Source organism: Myxine glutinosa, chromosome 3 (assembly GCF_964187855.1).
Source record: "Myxine glutinosa chromosome 3, kmMyxGlut1.1, whole genome shotgun sequence".
In the NCBI taxonomy this organism is placed as follows: Eukaryota; Metazoa; Chordata; class Myxini; order Myxiniformes; family Myxinidae; genus Myxine; species Myxine glutinosa.
Window position 1 is genome coordinate 1,317,929 of NC_136263.1, and position 17,620 is coordinate 1,335,548.

General features: G+C 35.3%; 1 protein-coding gene across 5 annotated transcripts in view; it reads right to left on the reverse strand.

Moving 5' to 3' along the window:
* Positions 1-3,361: 3,361 nt before the first annotated feature.
* The window catches only part of PDCD11 (programmed cell death 11), a 698,902-nt gene continuing 684,643 nt past the window's right edge, over positions 3,362-17,620 (reverse strand). For all 5 annotated transcript variants that reach the window (XM_078773692.1, XM_078773689.1, XM_078773691.1 and 2 more), the window contains one exon: positions 3,362-4,347. In XM_078773692.1, coding sequence (XP_078629818.1) covers positions 4,173-4,347 — 175 coding nt within the window. In that variant the 3' untranslated portion in view covers positions 3,362-4,172. The remainder of the gene's footprint in view (positions 4,348-17,620) is intronic.

Here is a 17,620-nt window from a genome sequence, read left to right on the forward strand (position 1 = left end):
ATACGGTATAGCATGTCATGTATCATGTGTATATAATATATGGTACAGCATGTCATGTATCATATGTGTATATAATATATGGTATAGCATGTCATGTATCATATGTGTATATATTATATGGTATAGCATGTCATGTATCATATGTGTATATAATATACGGTATAGCATGTCATGTATCATATGCGTATATAATATATGGTATAGCATGTCATGTATCATATGTGTATATAATATATGGTACAGCATGTCATGTATCATGTGTATATAATATATGGTATAGCATGTCATGTATCATATGTGTATATAATATACGGTATAGCATGTCATGTATCATATGTGTATATAATATATGGTATAGCATGTCATGTATCATGTGTGTATATAATATACGGTATAGCATGTCATGTATCATGTGTATATAATATATGGTGCAGCATGTCATGTATCATATGTGTATATAATATATGGTATAGCATGTCATGTATCATATGTGTATATAATATATGGTATAGCATGTCATGTATCATATGTGTATATATAATATATGGTATAGCATGTCATGTATCATGTGTATATAATATACAGTATAGCATGTCATGTATCATATGTGTATATAATATATGGTACAGCATGTCATGTATCATGTGTATATAATATATGGTATAGCATGTCATGTATAATATGTGTATATAATATAAGGTATAGCATGTCATGTATAATATAATATGTGTATATAATATATGGTATAACACGTCATGTATCATGTATATATATTATACGGTATAGTATGTCATGTATCATATGTGTATATATTATACGGTATAGCTTTTCACGTATAATATGTGTATATAATATACGGTATAGCTTGTCATGTATAAATATGTGTATATAATATATGGTATAGCTTGTCATGTATCATATGTGTATAATGTATATAGTATACGGTATAGCATGTCATGTATAATGTGTATATAATATACGGTATAGCACATCATGTATAATACGTATATAATATACGGTATAGCTAGTCATGTATAATGTGTATATAATATACGGTATAGCATGTGATGTATAATATGTGTATATAATATACGGTATAACGTCATGTATCAAGTGTATATAATATACAGTATAAGCATGTCATGTATCATATGTGTATATAATATACGGTATAGCTTGTCATGTATAATGTGTATATAATATACGGTATAGCTTGTCATGTATAATATATGGTATAGCATGTTATGTATCATATGTGTATATAATATACGGCATAGCTTGTCATGTATAATATGTGTATATAATATATGGTATAGCATGTCATGTATCATATGTGTATATAATATACAGTATAGCACGTCATGTATAATGTGTATATAATATACGGTATAGCTTGTCATGTATCATATGTGTTGCAACTCGATCATGGCTCATATATCGAGAGGGTTGTTCAGGTAAATGCTGCTGCTGTTTGTGCTGCTCCAGCATGAACACCCACGGACATGAGTCACGTTCCGTAAACTCAAACCAAGGCTATTCCTGTCGATTTTTCCGTTCAGCAGCAGGTGGTGGCACAATGATCACCTGGATGTACACCTGTATCCTCAAGAAAACAAATTCCGCTAGTGCGATTCACAAGGAAGAGAATGCGATTGCCGTATGGCCCAGGTGAACTCGTCGTTTTCCCTGCAGTCGGGTTTCCCTCCAAGGAGTCCACGAACAAGGAGTCCACGAATGAGCACGACTCCGTTGCAGAGCTTGGAGCTCCAGGACGAGCTTCTCAATGTCCGCCATTACACCTTGTACCTGTGATGGACATCTCACATTAACCACGGTTGGTGTGACAATGGCGAGATGCTCAGCCAGATGAGCGTGTGGTGGTAGCTCCGCGTTGGCTGCAAGTAACATACGAATGTGTGGTGGTGAACATTGCAACAACTCACGAAAGAGCGACTGGTCAAAGGTGGTGTGGCAGTCAAGGGTGGTGTGGCGGTCAAGGGTGGTGTGGCGGTCAAGGGTGGTGTGGCGGTCAAGGGTGGTGTGGCGGTCAAGGGTGGTGTGGCGGTCAAGGGTGGTGTGGCGGTCAAGGGTGGTGTGGCGGTCAAGGGTGGTGTGGCGGTCAAAGGTGGTGTGGCGGTCAAAGGTGGTGTGGCTCAGGATGGTGTGGGGGTCACCGAGAAGCTTCCGCATACGACGCTCTTGTTGTTTGGGTCTTGAATCTCCTCAATCTTTGATTGCAAGTGAAAGTGGTCGTGCTCAGAGGGGCTCGTGCTCGGGGAGGGGGGGGGGCTCGTGCTCAGGGGGGAGGTCGTGGTCAGGCGGGGGCTCGTGCTCAGGGGGGAGGTCGTGCTCAGGGGGGGCTCGTACTCAGTGGCTCAGGGCTCGTGCTACCTCACTATTAAGATATTTTCATAAATGTACCAATGAAAAACAAGGCATTTCCCAAGACGTGATGTTTCTGCTGATATTTGATCCCACACAACTTTATCACGCATAGCGCCGACACTGAGGCAAATGTGTCCAGCGGCTCCGCCCCCATCAAGCTGATTGACAGTCAAAGCCACGCCTACCCCAGTCCCATTCTTTTACATAGGAATGTCGTTTTCCGTAATTTTCGTGGAATCCTTTAAACTTTAAAGCTACGAGAATTATAATAGCAAAGGATGTTGCAGGAAGTAAAACTCTATCGAATGGTAGCAGAATCATTGCCATTGATTGAGGCTGCTCGGAAATAGGCCGTCTGAAGAAGATTGTCCCCTGCCGCACCGCGGAGCGAAAGGGGGACGGCGGTGTTCCCGTCCGTACGTGCGTGCGTGCGTAAGCGAAGGACCGAATTCTAAGTTGGTGTGGGTGCAAGTGCAACCCACGTCAAAATCCAAGATGGCCGCCTTGCGTCTTCCACGTTGTCAACTCGCATCACTTCACCGACGGGGGACCGAGGCGTAACGCTTGTTTATTATTATTATTATTATGAACAAGAAGATGAATTCCCGGGTTTGAGCGATCTCATTTTTTCACTATTTTGCTTTTGTCTTGGTCTGGAGAACTGAAAAGTGATCGCTTCTTCGACAATCGGCTGAGCAGACCAGGTAGGCTCTCATACGTAGCCTAAGCGAGTTTTTAAAGAAGATAATCCAACTTTAGTTTTGTATGTAGCAGATGGGAGCGACATTTGCTTCCGCGCCATCCCGACATCGAGTACCAGCGCACTCTCTGATTAGCACACGAAAGGTAAAATGGTGCTGCTACAATTTCCCAAGAACACTCAATTTATCCATTTTTAATTTGTCACACCAGGAAGTATCTCCCTAGAATTTTTCAAATGCTCCTCTCAAGTGAACAAATGACACTGATGTTAGGGTGCATTTCAAACATGATTTATTACAAAATACTGTACAGCAAAATGAAGAATGTAAAATATTCAGCTGCAATGGTCAAACCAATCCCTCAGCTCGAGGAATCGAGACCCTATGGAATAGACGACTTTTGGGGGAAGGAAAGCTGCCAATGTGTACCTGAGGCCCCACACGTTGAATCAATGCCAGCATATGCCCGAAAATAATTCATTCTGTACTGTGTCTGTTTGTTGAATCGAGCGTTTCTTCTGCACAAGGTTGTCGAACACCCAAGGGTACACCATGTACATCAAGGGCTTACACCATGAAATCCCATCTTGCTTAGATGAAGTTATTTTACTCAGATTAGTTGAGGGATGAGCCCATTGGCATTGACAAAGTGCAAAATAAAATCCTCTTTACACCATCTACATAGTACATATGCGTGTTCAGGACCCTATACAAATGTGCACCCCCACCCCCACCCCCACAATTTACTCGCCTCGCCCCCCCCCACCCCCCTCCAACAAAACAGGTCCATTAGAATACCTCAACCTCACAAGTATCAACGACAACAATACGTTTCCTTCAACAGGCTCCGTGACACACTCCCCTCGGATATTTTACAGGAATTAAAATTTTAAAAGCTTTGCTGAATACGCTTTTCCATTGCTTGGGAACAATCTGAAGGGCAGCAAATTATTCTGAGGATGTTCTTGTGCTCGAGCCAAGACCACACAACCATGCCTCTGACATTAACTGGAGCAATGCAAGCTAACATGGAGCCCAACTATCCGATGCTGCAGCAATTACAGGCCATTGGACCCAGGAAAGTCCTCAGCCATCCTTGGGCAAATTGCTTTGTTTCTCCACGTAACCGAGGGCTTGCTGTCGCACATACTGAACCTTCTGCTCGTCACCATGGCTGCGCTCAAAGTCCATGTATCTTTTGAAGAAAAACTTCATCTGCTTCGAAGGTGCATCCGTGTTGATGGCACGCTCAAACAGCCGCCTGAACGGAGAATAGGAAGGGGTCAGTTCAGAACGATGGAATCCGAAGACTATTGAACTGTCTATCGCACTTTATTCAAAAGGTTCCTGCTGTCAGAGTAATAAAATAAAAGTGCTGTTGAAAAGCTAATGATCAATTTAATCAGTTAGGAAAGTTAACAATAAATTCAATCGGTTAGGAAAGTTAACAATAAATTCAATCGGTTAGGAAAGTTAACAATAAATTCAATCAGTTCGGAAAGGTAATAATCAATTCAATCAGTTAGGAAAGTTAACAATAAATTCAATCTGTTAGGAAAGTTAATAATAAATTCAATCGGTTTGGAAAGTTAACAATAAATTCAATCGGTTTGGAAAGTTAACAATAAATTCAATCGGTTTGGAAAGCTAAAAATCAATTCAATCAGTTTGGAAAGCTAATAATCAATTCAATCGGTTTGGAAAGCTAATAATCAATTCAATCCGTTTGGAAAGTTAATAATCAATTCAATCGGTTTGGAAAGTTAATAATCAATTCAATCAGTTTGGAAAGCTAATAATCAATTCAATCCGTTTGGAAAGCTAATAATCAATTCAATCCGTTTGGAAAGTTAATAATCAATTCAATCGGTTTGGAAAGTTAATAATCAATTCAATCCGTTAGGAAAGCCAAAGATCAATTCAGTGGAAAAGTTAAAAATCAATTCAATCGGTTTGCAAAGCTAATAATCAATTCAATCGGTTTGGAAAGTTAATAATCAATTCAATCGGTTTGGAAAGTTAATAATCAATTCAATCGGTTAGGAAAGCCAATGATCAATTCAGTGGAAAAGTTAATAATCAATTCAATCGGTTTGGAAAGCTAATAATCAATTCAATTGGTTTGGAAAGTTAATAATCAATTCAATCGGTGAGGAAAGCCAATGATCAATTCAGTGGAAAAGTTAATAATCAATTCAATCGGTTTGGAAAGCTAATAATCAATTCAATCGGTTTGGAAACCTAATAATCAATTCAATTGGTTTGGAAAGTTAATAATCAATTTAATCAGTTAGGAAAGTTAACAATAAATTCAATCGGTTAGGAAAGTTAACAATAAATTCAATCGGTTAGGAAAGTTAACAGTAAATTCAATCAGTTGGGAAAGGTAATAATCAATTCAATCAGTTAGGAAAGTTAACAATAAATTCAATCGGTTTGGAAAGTTAACAATAAATTCAATCGGTTTGGAAAGTTAACAATAAATTCAATCGGTTAGGAAAGTTAACAATAAATTCAATCGGTTAAGAAAGTTAACAATAAATTCAATCGGTTTGGAAAGTTAATAATCAATTCAATTGGTTTGGAAAGTTAATAATCAATTCAATTGGCTTGGAAAGTTAATAATCAATTCAATTGGTTTGGAAAGTTAATAATCAATTCAATTGGTTTGGAAAGTTAATAATCAATTCAATTGGTTTGGAAAGTTAATAATCAATTCAATCGGTTTGGAAAGCTAATAATCAATTCAATCGGTTTGGAAAGCTAATAATCAATTCAATCGGTTTGGAAAGCTAATAATCAATTCAATTGGTTTGGAAAGTTAATTATCAATTCAATCAGTTTGGAAAGTTAATAATCAATTCAATTGGTTTGGAAAGCTAATAATCAATTCAATCAGTTTGGAAAGTTAATAATCAATTCAATCAGTTTGGAAAGTTAATAATCAATTCAATTGGTTTGGAAAGCTAATAATTATCAATTCAATCAGTTTGGAAAGTTAATAATCAATTCAATCGGTTTGGAAAGCTAATAATCAATTCAATCAGTTTGGAAAGTTAATAATCAATTCAATCGGTTTGGAAAGCTAATAATCAATTCAATCAGTTTGGAAAGCTAATAATCAATTCAATCAGTTTGGAAAGCTAATAATCAATTTAATCAGTTGGGAAAGCTAATAATCAATTCAATCAGTTTGGAAAGCTAATAATCAATTCAATCAGTTTGGAAAGCTAATAATCAATTTAATCAGTTGGGAAAGCTAATAATCAATTCAATCAGTTTGGAAAGTTAATAATCAACTCAATCGGTTTGGAAAGCTAATAATCAATTTAATCAGTTGGGAAAGCTAATAATCAATTCAATCGGTTAGGAAAGCCAATGATCAATTCAGTGGAAAAGTTAATAATCCATTTAACCGGTTTGGAAAGCTAATAATCAATTCAATCAGTTTGGAAAGCTAATATAATCAATTCAATCAGTTGGGAAAGCTAATAATCAATTCAATCAGTTTGGAAAGCGAACAATAAATTCAATCGGTTTGGAAAGTTAATAATCAATTCAATCAGTTTGGAAAGCGAACAATAAATTCAATCGGTTGGGAAAGCTAATAATCAATTCAATCAGTTTGGAAAGTTAATAATCAATTCAATCAGTTTGGAAAGTTAATAATCAATTCAATCGGTTTGGAAAGCTAATAATCAATTCAATCAGTTTGGAAAGCTAATAATCAATTCAATTGGTTTGGAAAGTTAATAATCAATTCAATCAGTTTGGAAAGCTAACAATAAATTCAATCGGTTTGGAAAGTTAATAATCAATTCAATCGGTTAGGAAAGCCAATGATCAATTCAGTGGAAAAGTTAATAATCCATTCAACCGGTTTGGAAAGCGAGTAATCAATTTAATCGGTTTGGAAAGCGAATAATCAATTCAATCAGTTTGGAAAGCTAATAATCAATTCAATCAGTTTGGAAAGCTAATAATCAATTCAACCAGTTTGGAAAGCGAACAATAAATTCAATCGGTTTGGAAAGTTAATAATCAATTCAATCAGTTTGGAAAGCTAATAATCAATTCAACCAGTTTGGAAAGCTAATAATCAATTCAATCAGTTTGGAAAGCGAATAATCAATTCAATCAGTTTGGAAAGCTAATAATCAATTCAATCAGTTTGGAAAGCTAATAATCAATTCAATCAGTTTGGAAAGCGAACAATAAATTCAATCGGTTTGGAAAGTTAACAATCAATTCAATCAGTTTGGAAAGCAAACAATAAATTCAATCGGTTTGGAAAGTTAATAATCAATTCAATCGGTTAGGAAAGCGAATAATCAATTCAATCAGTTTGGAAAGCTAATAATCAATTCAATCAGTTAGGAAAGCTAATAATCAATTCAATCGGTTTGGAAAGTTAATAATCAATTCAATCGGTTAGGAAAGCTAACAATAAATTCAATCGGTTTGGAAAGCGAATAATCAATTCAATCAGTTAGGAAAGCTAATAATCAATTCAATCAGTTTGGAAAGCTAATAATCAATTCAATCAGTTAGGAAAGCTAACAATAAATTCAATCGGTTTGGAAAGTTAATAATCAATTCAATCGGTTAGGAAAGCTAATAATCAATTCAATCGGTTTGGAAAGCTAACAATAAATTCAATCGGTTTGGAAAGCTAATAATCAATTCAATCAGTTAGGAAAGCTAATAATCAATTCAATCAGTTAGGAAAGCTAATAATCAATTCAATCAGTTTGGAAAGCTAACAATAAATTCAATCAGTTTGGAAAGTTAATAATCAATTTAAACAGTTTGGAAAGTTAATAGTCCATTTCACCGGTTTGGAAAGTTAATAATCAATTTAATCAGTTTGGAAAGTTAATAATCAATTTAATCAGTTTGGAAAGTTAATAATCAATTTAATCAGTTTGGAAAGTTAATCATCAATTCAATCAGTTTGGAAAGCTAATAATCAATTCAATCAATTAGGAAAGTTAACAAATTCAATCGGTTTGGAAAGTTAATAATCCATTTAATCAGTTTGGAAAGCTAATAATCAATTCAATCAGTTGGGAAAGGTAATAATCAATTCAATCAGTTAGGAAAGCTAACAATAAATTCAATCAGTTAGGAAAGCTAACAATAAATTCAATCGGTTTGGAAAGCTAACAATAAATTCAATCGGTTAGGAAAGCTAACAATAAATTCAATCGGTTTTGAAAGTTAATAATCAATTCAATCAGTTAGGAAAGCTAATAATCAATTAAATCAGTTGGGAAAGCGAACAATAAATTCAATCGGTTTGGAAAGTTAATAATCAATTCAATCAATTAGGAAAGTTAACAAATTCAATCGGTTTGGAAAGTTAATAATCCATTTAATCAGTTTGGAAAGCTAATAATTATCAATTCAATCAGTTTGGAAAGCTAGTAATCAATTTAATCGGTTTGGAAAGCTAATAATCAATTAAATCAGTTTGGAAAGCTAATAATCAATTCAATCAGTTTGGAAAGCTAATAATCAATTCAATCAGTTTGGAAAGCGAACAATAAATTCAATCGGTTTGGAAAGTTAATAATCAATTCAATCAGTTTGGAAAGCTAACAATCAATTCAATCAGTTTGGAAAGCAAACAATAAATTCAATCGGTTTGGAAAGTTAATAATCAATTCAATCGGTTAGGAAAGCTAACAATAAATTCAATCGGTTTGGAAAGTTAATAATCAATTCAATCGGTTAGGAAAGCCAATGATCAATTCAGTGGAAAAGTTAATAATCCATTTAACCGGTTTGGAAAGCTAGTAATCAATTTAATCGGTTTGGAAAGCTAATAATCAATTCAATCAGTTTGGAAAGCTAGAAATCAATTCAATCAGTTTGGAAAACTAATAATCAATTCAATCAGTTTGGAAAGCTAACAATAAATTCAATCAGTTGGGAAAGCTAATTATCAATTCAATCAGTTTGGAAAGCTAACAATAAATTCAATCAGTTGGGAAAGCTAATTATCAATTCAATCGGTTTGAAAAGCTAATAATCAATTCAACCAGTTTGGAAAGCTAATAATCAATTCAATCAGTTTGAAAAGATAATAATCAATTCAATCAGTTTGGAAAACTAATAATCAATTCAATCAGTTTGGAAAGCTAACAATAAATTCAATCAGTTTGGAAAGCTAATAATCAATTCAATCAGTTTGGAAAACTAATAATCAATTCAATCAGTTTGAAAAGATAATAATCAATTCAATCAGTTAGGAAAGCTAATAATCAATTCAATCAGTTTGGAAAGCTAATAATCAATTTAATCGGTTTGGAAAGCCAATAATCAATTTAATCAGTTAGGAAAGCTAATAATCAATTCAATCAGTTTGGAAAGCTAACAATAAATTCAATCAGTTTGGAAAGCTAACAATACATTCAATCAGTTAGGAAAGCTAATAATGAATTTAATCAGTTTGGAAAGTTAATAATAAATTTAACCGGTTTGGAAAGCTAATAATCAATTTTATTGGTTTGGAAAGCTAGTAATCAATTTAATCAGTTTGGAAAGCTAACAATAAATTCAATCGGTTTGGAAAGTGAATAATAAATTTAACCGGTTTGGAAAGCTAATAATCAATTTTATTGGTTTGGAAAGCTAATAATCAATTCAATCAATTAGGAAAGCTAACAATAAATTCAATCGGTTTGGAAAGTTAATAATCAATTTAACCAGTTTGGAAAGCTAGTAATCAATTCAATCAATTAGGAAAGCTAACAATAAATTCAATCGGTTTGGAAAGTTAATAATCAATTTAACCAGTTTGGAAAGTTAATAATCTATTTAACCGGTTTGGAAAGCTGACAATCAATTTAATCAGTTTGGAAAGTTAATAATCAATTTAAACAGTTTGGAAAGTTAATAATCCATTTAACCAGTTTGGAAAGCTAACAATCAATTTAATCAGTTTGTAAAGTTAATAATCAATTTAAACAGTTTGGAAAGTTAATAGTCCATTTAACCGGTTTGGAAAGTTAATAATCAATTTAATCAGTTTGGAAAGTTAATAATCAATTTAAACAGTTTGGAAAGTTAATAATCCATTTAACCTGTTTGGAAAGTTAATGATCAATTTAATCAGTTTGGAAAGTTAATCATCAATTCAATCAGTTAGGAAAGGTAATAATCAATTCAATCAGATAGGAAAGCGAATAATCAATTCAATCAATTAGGAAAGTTAACAAATTCAATCGGTTTGGAAAGTTAATAATCCATTTAATCAGTTTGGAAAGCTAATAATCAATTCAATCAGTTGGGAAAGGTAATAATCAATTCAATCAGTGAGGAAAGCTGACAATAAATTCAATCGGTTTGGAAAGCTAACAATAAATTCAATCGGTTAGGAAAGCTAACAATAAATTCAATCGGTTAGGAAAGCTAACAATAAATTCAATCGGTTAGGAAAGCTAACAATAAATTCAATCGGTTAGGAAAGCTAACAATAAATTCAATCGGTTAGGAAAGCTAACAATAAATTCAATCGGTTTTGAAAGTTAATAATCAATTCAATCAGTTGGGAAAGGTAATAATCAATTCAATCGGTTAGGAAAGCTAACAATAAATTCAATCGGTTAGGAAAGCTAACAATAAATTCAATCGGTTAGGAAAGCTAACAATAAATTCAATCGGTTAGGAAAGCTAACAATAAATTCAATCGGTTAGGAAAGCTAACAATAAATTCAATCTGTTTTGAAAGTTAATAATCAATTCAATCAGTTGGGAAAGGTAATAATCAATTCAATCAGTTAGGAAAGCTAATAATCAATTAAATCAGTTGGGAAAGGTAATAATCAATTCAATCAATTAGGAAAGTTAACAAAATCAATCGGTTTGGAAAGTTAATAATCCATTTAATCAGTTTGGAAAGCTAATAATCAATTCAATCAGTTGGGAAAGGTAATAATCAATTCAATCAGTTAGAAAAGCTAACAATAAATTCAATCGGGTTGGAAAGCTAACAATAAATTCAATCGGTTAGGAAAGCTAACAATAAATTCAATCGGTTTGGAAAGCTAACAATAAATTCAATCGGTTTGGAAAGCTAACAATAAATTCAACCGGTTTGGAAAGCTAACAATAAATTTAACCGGTTTGGAAAGCTAATAATAAATTCAATCGGTTTGGAAAGCTAACAATAAATTCAATCAGTTTGGAAAGCTAACAATAAATTCAATCGGTTTGGAAAGCTAACAATAAATTTAACCGGTTTGGAAAGCTAATAATAAATTCAATCGGTTTGGAAAGCTAACAATAAATTCAATCAGTTTGGAAAGCTAACAATAAATTCAATCGGTTTGGAAAGCTAACAATAAATTTAACCGGTTTGGAAAGCTAACAATAAATTTAACCGGTTTGGAAAGCTAATAATAAATTCAATCGGTTTGGAAAGCTAACAATAAATTCAATCGGTTTGGAAAGCTAACAATAAATTCAATCGGTTTGGAAAGCTAACAATAAATTTAACCGGTTTGGAAAGCTAACAATAAATTTAACCGGTTTGGAAAGCTAATAATAAATTCAATCGGTTTGGAAAGCTAACAATAAATTCAATCGGTTTGGAAAGCTAACAATAAATTCAATCGGTTTGGAAAGCTAACAATCAATTCAATCGGTTTGGAAAGCTAACAATCAATTCAATCAGTTAGGAAAGCTAATAATCAATTCAATCAGTTAGGAAAGTTAATAATCAATTAAATCAGTTGGGAAAGGTAATAATCAATTAAATCAGTTGGGAAAGTTAATAATCAATTAAATCAGTTGGGAAAGGTAATAATCAATTCAATCGGTTAGGAAAGTTAATAATCAATTTAATCAGTTGGGAAAGTTAATAATCAATTAAATCAGTTGGTAAAGGTAATAATCAATTCAATCAATTAGGAAAGTTAACAAATTCAATCGGTTTGGAAAGCTAATAATCAATTTTATTGGTTTGGAAAGCTAATAATCAATTCAATCAGTTGGGAAAGGTAATAATCAATTCAATCGGTTTGGAAAGTTAATAATCAATTCAATCGGTTAGGAAAGTTAACAATAAATTCAATCGGTTAGGAAAGTTAACAATCAATTTAATCAGTTTGGAAAGTTAATAATGAATTTAATCGGTTTGGAAAGCTAATAATCAATTAAATCAGTTTGGAAAGCTAATAATCAATTTAATCAGTTTGGAAAGCTAATAATCAATTTAATCAGTTTGGAAAGCTAATAATCAATTCAATCAGTTTGGAAAGCTAGTAATCAATTCAATCGGTTTGGAAAGCTGGTAATCAATTTAATCAGTTTGGAAAGCCAATAATCAATTTAATCAGTTAGGAAAGCTAATATTCAATTTAATCAGTTTGGAAAGCTAATAATCAATTCAATCAGTTTGGAAAGCTAATAATCAATTTAATCAGTTTGGAAAGCTAATAATCAATTTAATCAGTTTGGAAAGCTAATAATCAATTCAATCAGTTTGGAAAGCTAATAATCAATTTAATCAGTTTGGAAAGCTAATAATCAATTCAATCAGTTTGGAAAGTTAATAATCAATTCAATCAGTTTGGAAAGTTAATAATCAATTCAATCAGTTTGGAAAGTTAATAATCAATTCAATCAGTTTGGAAAGCTAATAATCAATTCAATCAGTTTGGAAAGTTAATAATTAATTCAATCAGTTTGGAAAGCTAATAATCAATTCAATCAGTTTGGAAAGCTAATAATCAATTCAATCAGTTTGGAAAGCTAATAATCAATTAAATCAGTTTGGAAAGCTAATAATCAATTTAATCAGTTAGGAAAGCTAATAATCAATTTAATCGGTTTTGAAAGCTAATAATCAATTTAATCAGTTTGGAAAGCTAATAATCAATTTAATCAGTGAGGAAAGTTACTAATCAATTTAATCGGTTTGGAAAGTTAAAAATCAATTTAATCAGTTTGGAAATCTAAAAATCAATTCAATCAGTTTGGAAAGCTGGTAATCAATTTAATGGGTTAGGAAAGCTAATAATCAATTTAATCAGTTTGGAAAGCTAATAATCAATTTTATCGGTTTGGAAAGCCAATAATCAATTTAATCGGTTTGGAAAGCTAATAATCAATTTAATCGGTTTGGAAAGCTAGTAATCAATTTAATCGGTTTGGAAAGCTAGTAATCAATTTAATCGGTTTGGAAAGCGAGTAATCAATTTAATCAGTTTGGAAAGCTGGTAATCAATTTAATGGGTTCGGAAAGCTAATAATCAATTTAATCAGTTTGGAAAGCTAATAGTCAATTTTATCAGTTTGGAAAGCCAATAATCAATTTAATCGGTTTGGAAAGCTAGTAATCAATTTAATCAGTTTGGAAAGTTAATAATCAATTTAATCAGTTTGGAAATCTAATAATCAATTCAATCGGTTTGGAAAGCCAATAATCAATTCAATCAGTTAGGAAAGGTAATAATCAATTCAATCAGTTAGGAAAGTTAACAATAAATTCAATCGGTTTGGAAAGTTAATAATCAATTCAATCGGTTAGGAAAGCTAATGATCAATTCAGTGGGTTTGGAAAGCTAATAATCAATTTAATAGGTTCGGAAAGCTAATAATCAATTCAATCAGTTTGGAAAGTTAATAATCAATTTAATCAGTTTGGAAAGCTAATAATCAATTTAATCAGTTTGGAAAGCTAATAATCAATTTAATCAGTTTGGAAAGCTAATAATCAATTCAATCAGTTTGGAAAGTTAATAATCAATTTAATCAGTTTGGAAAGCTAATAATCAATTTAATCAGTTAGAAAAGCTAGTAATCAATTTAATCAGTTTGGAAAGCTAATAATAAATTTAATCAGTTAGGAAAGCTAATAATCAATTTAATCCGTTTTGAAAGCTAATGATCAATTTAATCAGTTTGGAAAGCTAATAATCAATTTAATCAGTTAGGAAAGCTAGTAATCAATTTAATCGGTTTAGAAAGTTAAAAATCAATTCAATCAGTTGGGAAAGGTAATAATCAATTCAATCGGTTAGAAAAGCCAATGATCAATTCAGTGGGTTTGGAAAGTTAATAATCAATTTGATCGGTTAGGAAAGTTAATAATCAATTTAATCGGTTTGGAAAGCTAATAATCAATTTTATCGGTTTGGAAAGCTAGTAATCAATTTAATTGGTTTGGAAAGCTAATAATCAATTCAATCGGTTAGAAAAGCCAATGATCAATTCAGTGGGTTTGGAAAGTTAATAATGAATTTAATCGGTTTGGAAAGCCAATATTCAATTCAATCGGTTAGAAAAGCCAATGATTGATTATTCGCTTTCCAAACCCACTGAATTAATTTTATCGGTTTGGAAAGCCAATAATCAATTTAATCAGTGTGAAAGCTAAGAATCAATTTAATCGGTTTGGAAAGCTAATGATCAATTTTATCGGTTCGGAAAGCCAATAATCAATTTAATCGGTTTGGAAAGCTAATAATCACTTTTTTTTTTCTTTTTTTTTGTATACTGAATCGAGGCTCGTGAAAGAGCTAACATTTATTTCACAAACAAATCAACCAGACAAACAAAACACACAAAAAGAGGGAGCGGCAGACAAGATGGGGAGAGAAGGGGAAACACACAACCACAACATTTGAGAGCAGGGAGAAGTGTGGGAGGGAGAGGGCTTGGGGGCAGGAGGCGTGGGAGGGGGAGGGCGGGGGGGAGAGGTATAAAACACAAGGGGACCGAAATTAGCGGGGGTAGAAAAGATCAAGGTTTTGGATGGGGGAGGATAAGAGATGGTGGTGAAAGACCTGGAGGGTGCAGTGGGATTGAAGAGAGTGAGGGAGTTTGTTCCAGAGGCGGGAGAAAAGAGGAATGAAGGAGTGAAGGTGAGCAGAAAGTCTTGATTTTGGCAGTTTAACCATAAGAGGGTTGCAGGCAGATCTTGTGCGACCTGTAGGAATATTTGGGGGACAGAGCCCAGAGAGGGCTGGGGGGGCAAGGCCAGAGAGGAGTCGGTAGAAGACGGAAAGACCACCAACCTGCCTGCGGTGAGTGAGTGAAAGGCCCTTGGAGTTAGCTTCATCGCGGGAGATTCCAATGATTCTGAACGCTTTGGTTTCAACAGCGTGAAGACGGGCTAGGTGTGAGGCAGGAGCACCAGACCAGAGGGGAGAGCAGTATTCCATAGAGCTGCGGATGAAAGCCTTGTATGTGGTGAGGAGCTCAGGTGTGCCAAGGAAGGACTTCGCATGACGGAGGATGCCCAGTCGGCGACTGGCTTTGGAGGCCAGATTTGAAATGTGGTTTTCCCAGGAAAGATCATGGCAAATAGTGAGACCCAAAAGCTTGAGTGACAGAACTTCTTGGAGAGGATTATTCAGAAAGTGGATGGGAGGGTTTTCCAGTCGGTCTTTTCGGAGAGACATCGTAAGAGTGTGAGATTTATCAGGATTGAAAGACATGTTCCATTTGTTTGCCCAGTCTGTGATTTTGTCCAGGTCTGCAGAGAGTGAGGAGGCTGCAGACTGCCGATCTGAGGGATGAGGAATGGGGCGACAGAGAGTAGAGTCGTCAGCAAAGAGATAGAGAGGATTTTCAAGAGAGTCAGAGAGATCATTGATGAAGACCAGAAAAAGCACAGGGCCCAGAACACTACCTTGGGGAACTCCAGCCTGAACAGGAAGAGGAGATGAGAGAAACCCATTCAGGGCCACACGTTGACTACGACCAGAGAGGACGTCCGCCAGCCATGCGTGGAGATTTCCATGGATACCAAAGGAGGAGAGTTTGGTGAGCAGAGCAGGGTGCCAGACCGTATCGAAGGCAAGTGAAATGTCAAGGGAGACAGCTCTAATTTCCTGTTTGGCGTTGAGGACCTCCATCCATTGTTGAGAAAGCAGAAGCAGCATGTCCAGAGTAGAGTGACCAGGTCTGAAACCAAATTGATGATCAGAGATCAAGCCATTGGAGAAGAGGAAAGATTTCATATCTGAAGCAATGATGGATTCCATGACTTTGCTGATAATTGGGAGAAGGCTGATTGGTCTGTAGTTGCTGGGATCTGTTTTTGCACCTTTTTTGTGCAAAGCGGTGATGTTGGCTGATTTCCAAGCAGATGGCAGATGACCTTGAGCAAAAGAGAGGGTGAAGAGAACAGAAAGAGGGAGTGAAAGAGCAGAAGAACATGATTTTAGGACCCGTGGGCTGATGCCGTCAGGACCAGTTGCAGAATCAGAGTCGAGGGTTGACAGAAACTTTTCCACCTTGTCAGGAGGAAAGGACACAGAGTCCAGGAGCAGCTGGGTACGACTGGGTACGGTGGGTACAGAGAGGGATGGGTTTGGGACACAAGATTTAGAGGCAAACACAGAGTTGAGGAATTCAGCTTTTTCACGTGCGGAGTCAGCCGTTAAGCCGTTTGAGGTGAGGGGGGGGATGGAGGGGGAACAAACACCAGAAACAGATTTGACCAGACGCCACCAGGATTTGGAAGAGGGAGACAGATAAGAGAGTTCGGTCTTGAGAACGGTGAGATATTGTTTCCTGGCTCTCCTGAGGGTGGACACACACTTGTTTCGGGCTTTGTGAAAGGAAATGAGATTTCCTTCCGTTGGATTTGCTTTCCAGGAGACGAAAGCAAGTTGTTTCAGGGCAACAGCCTCACCACAAGATTCCGTGTACCATGGACGGGAGGAAGGGTATGACAACTGAAGACGAGATGGGATAAATCTGTGCATGAGAGAGAGCAATTTACTTTGAAAGAATTCCCAGGATGAGTTGATGTCAGAGGCGATAGAGATGGGAGACCAGTCCAGATGATTGATGGCTGCTTGAAGACCGTGCCAGTTGGCCTGAGTGAAATGCCAGACTAGTCGACGCTGAGTAGGCTCTCTGAGAATGGTCAGAGAGATGTCCACTTTGACAAGCACATGATCAGATGAGCCGATTGGAGCAGAAGAAGAGCAGCAGACATTTTCAGGGAAGTTTGTCAGAACCAAATCCAGAAGAGAAGATGCTCCGTTGACTGAGATCCGGGTCGGGAAATTGACAGATTGTGTCAGTCCCAGTGAGTCGCAGAAGTCCTTTGCTGAAGAGCCATGGCTGGTGAGAGAGGTACCCACACCCAGCCAACTGGCATGGTGACAATTGAAATCACCACATATGAGGAAGTGAGAGTTGGGATGGGTAGATAGAAGTTGGTCCATATTATCAGACAGTGAGATGTAGATGGAGTCATCGCTGTTTGGTGGACGGTACAACACACATATGAACAAAAGGTGGGAGCGAAGGGGAAGCCGTAGCCAAAGGTATTCCTGGGGGTGAGGTGGAGAGAGGGCAGTGGAGGGCGAGTGAGGAAGAGAGTTTTTTATAAAGATAGCAACCCCACCTCTAGGACGAGGCTCAGGTCTATCATACCGGAGGAGGGAGTAACCTGGGAGAGATACCAAGGCATCAGAGACATCATGAAGGAGGAAAGTTTCTGTTAAGCAGATCACATCTGGTTTGTCAGAAGCAACCTGTATGGAGAGATCAGTCAAGTTTGAGCG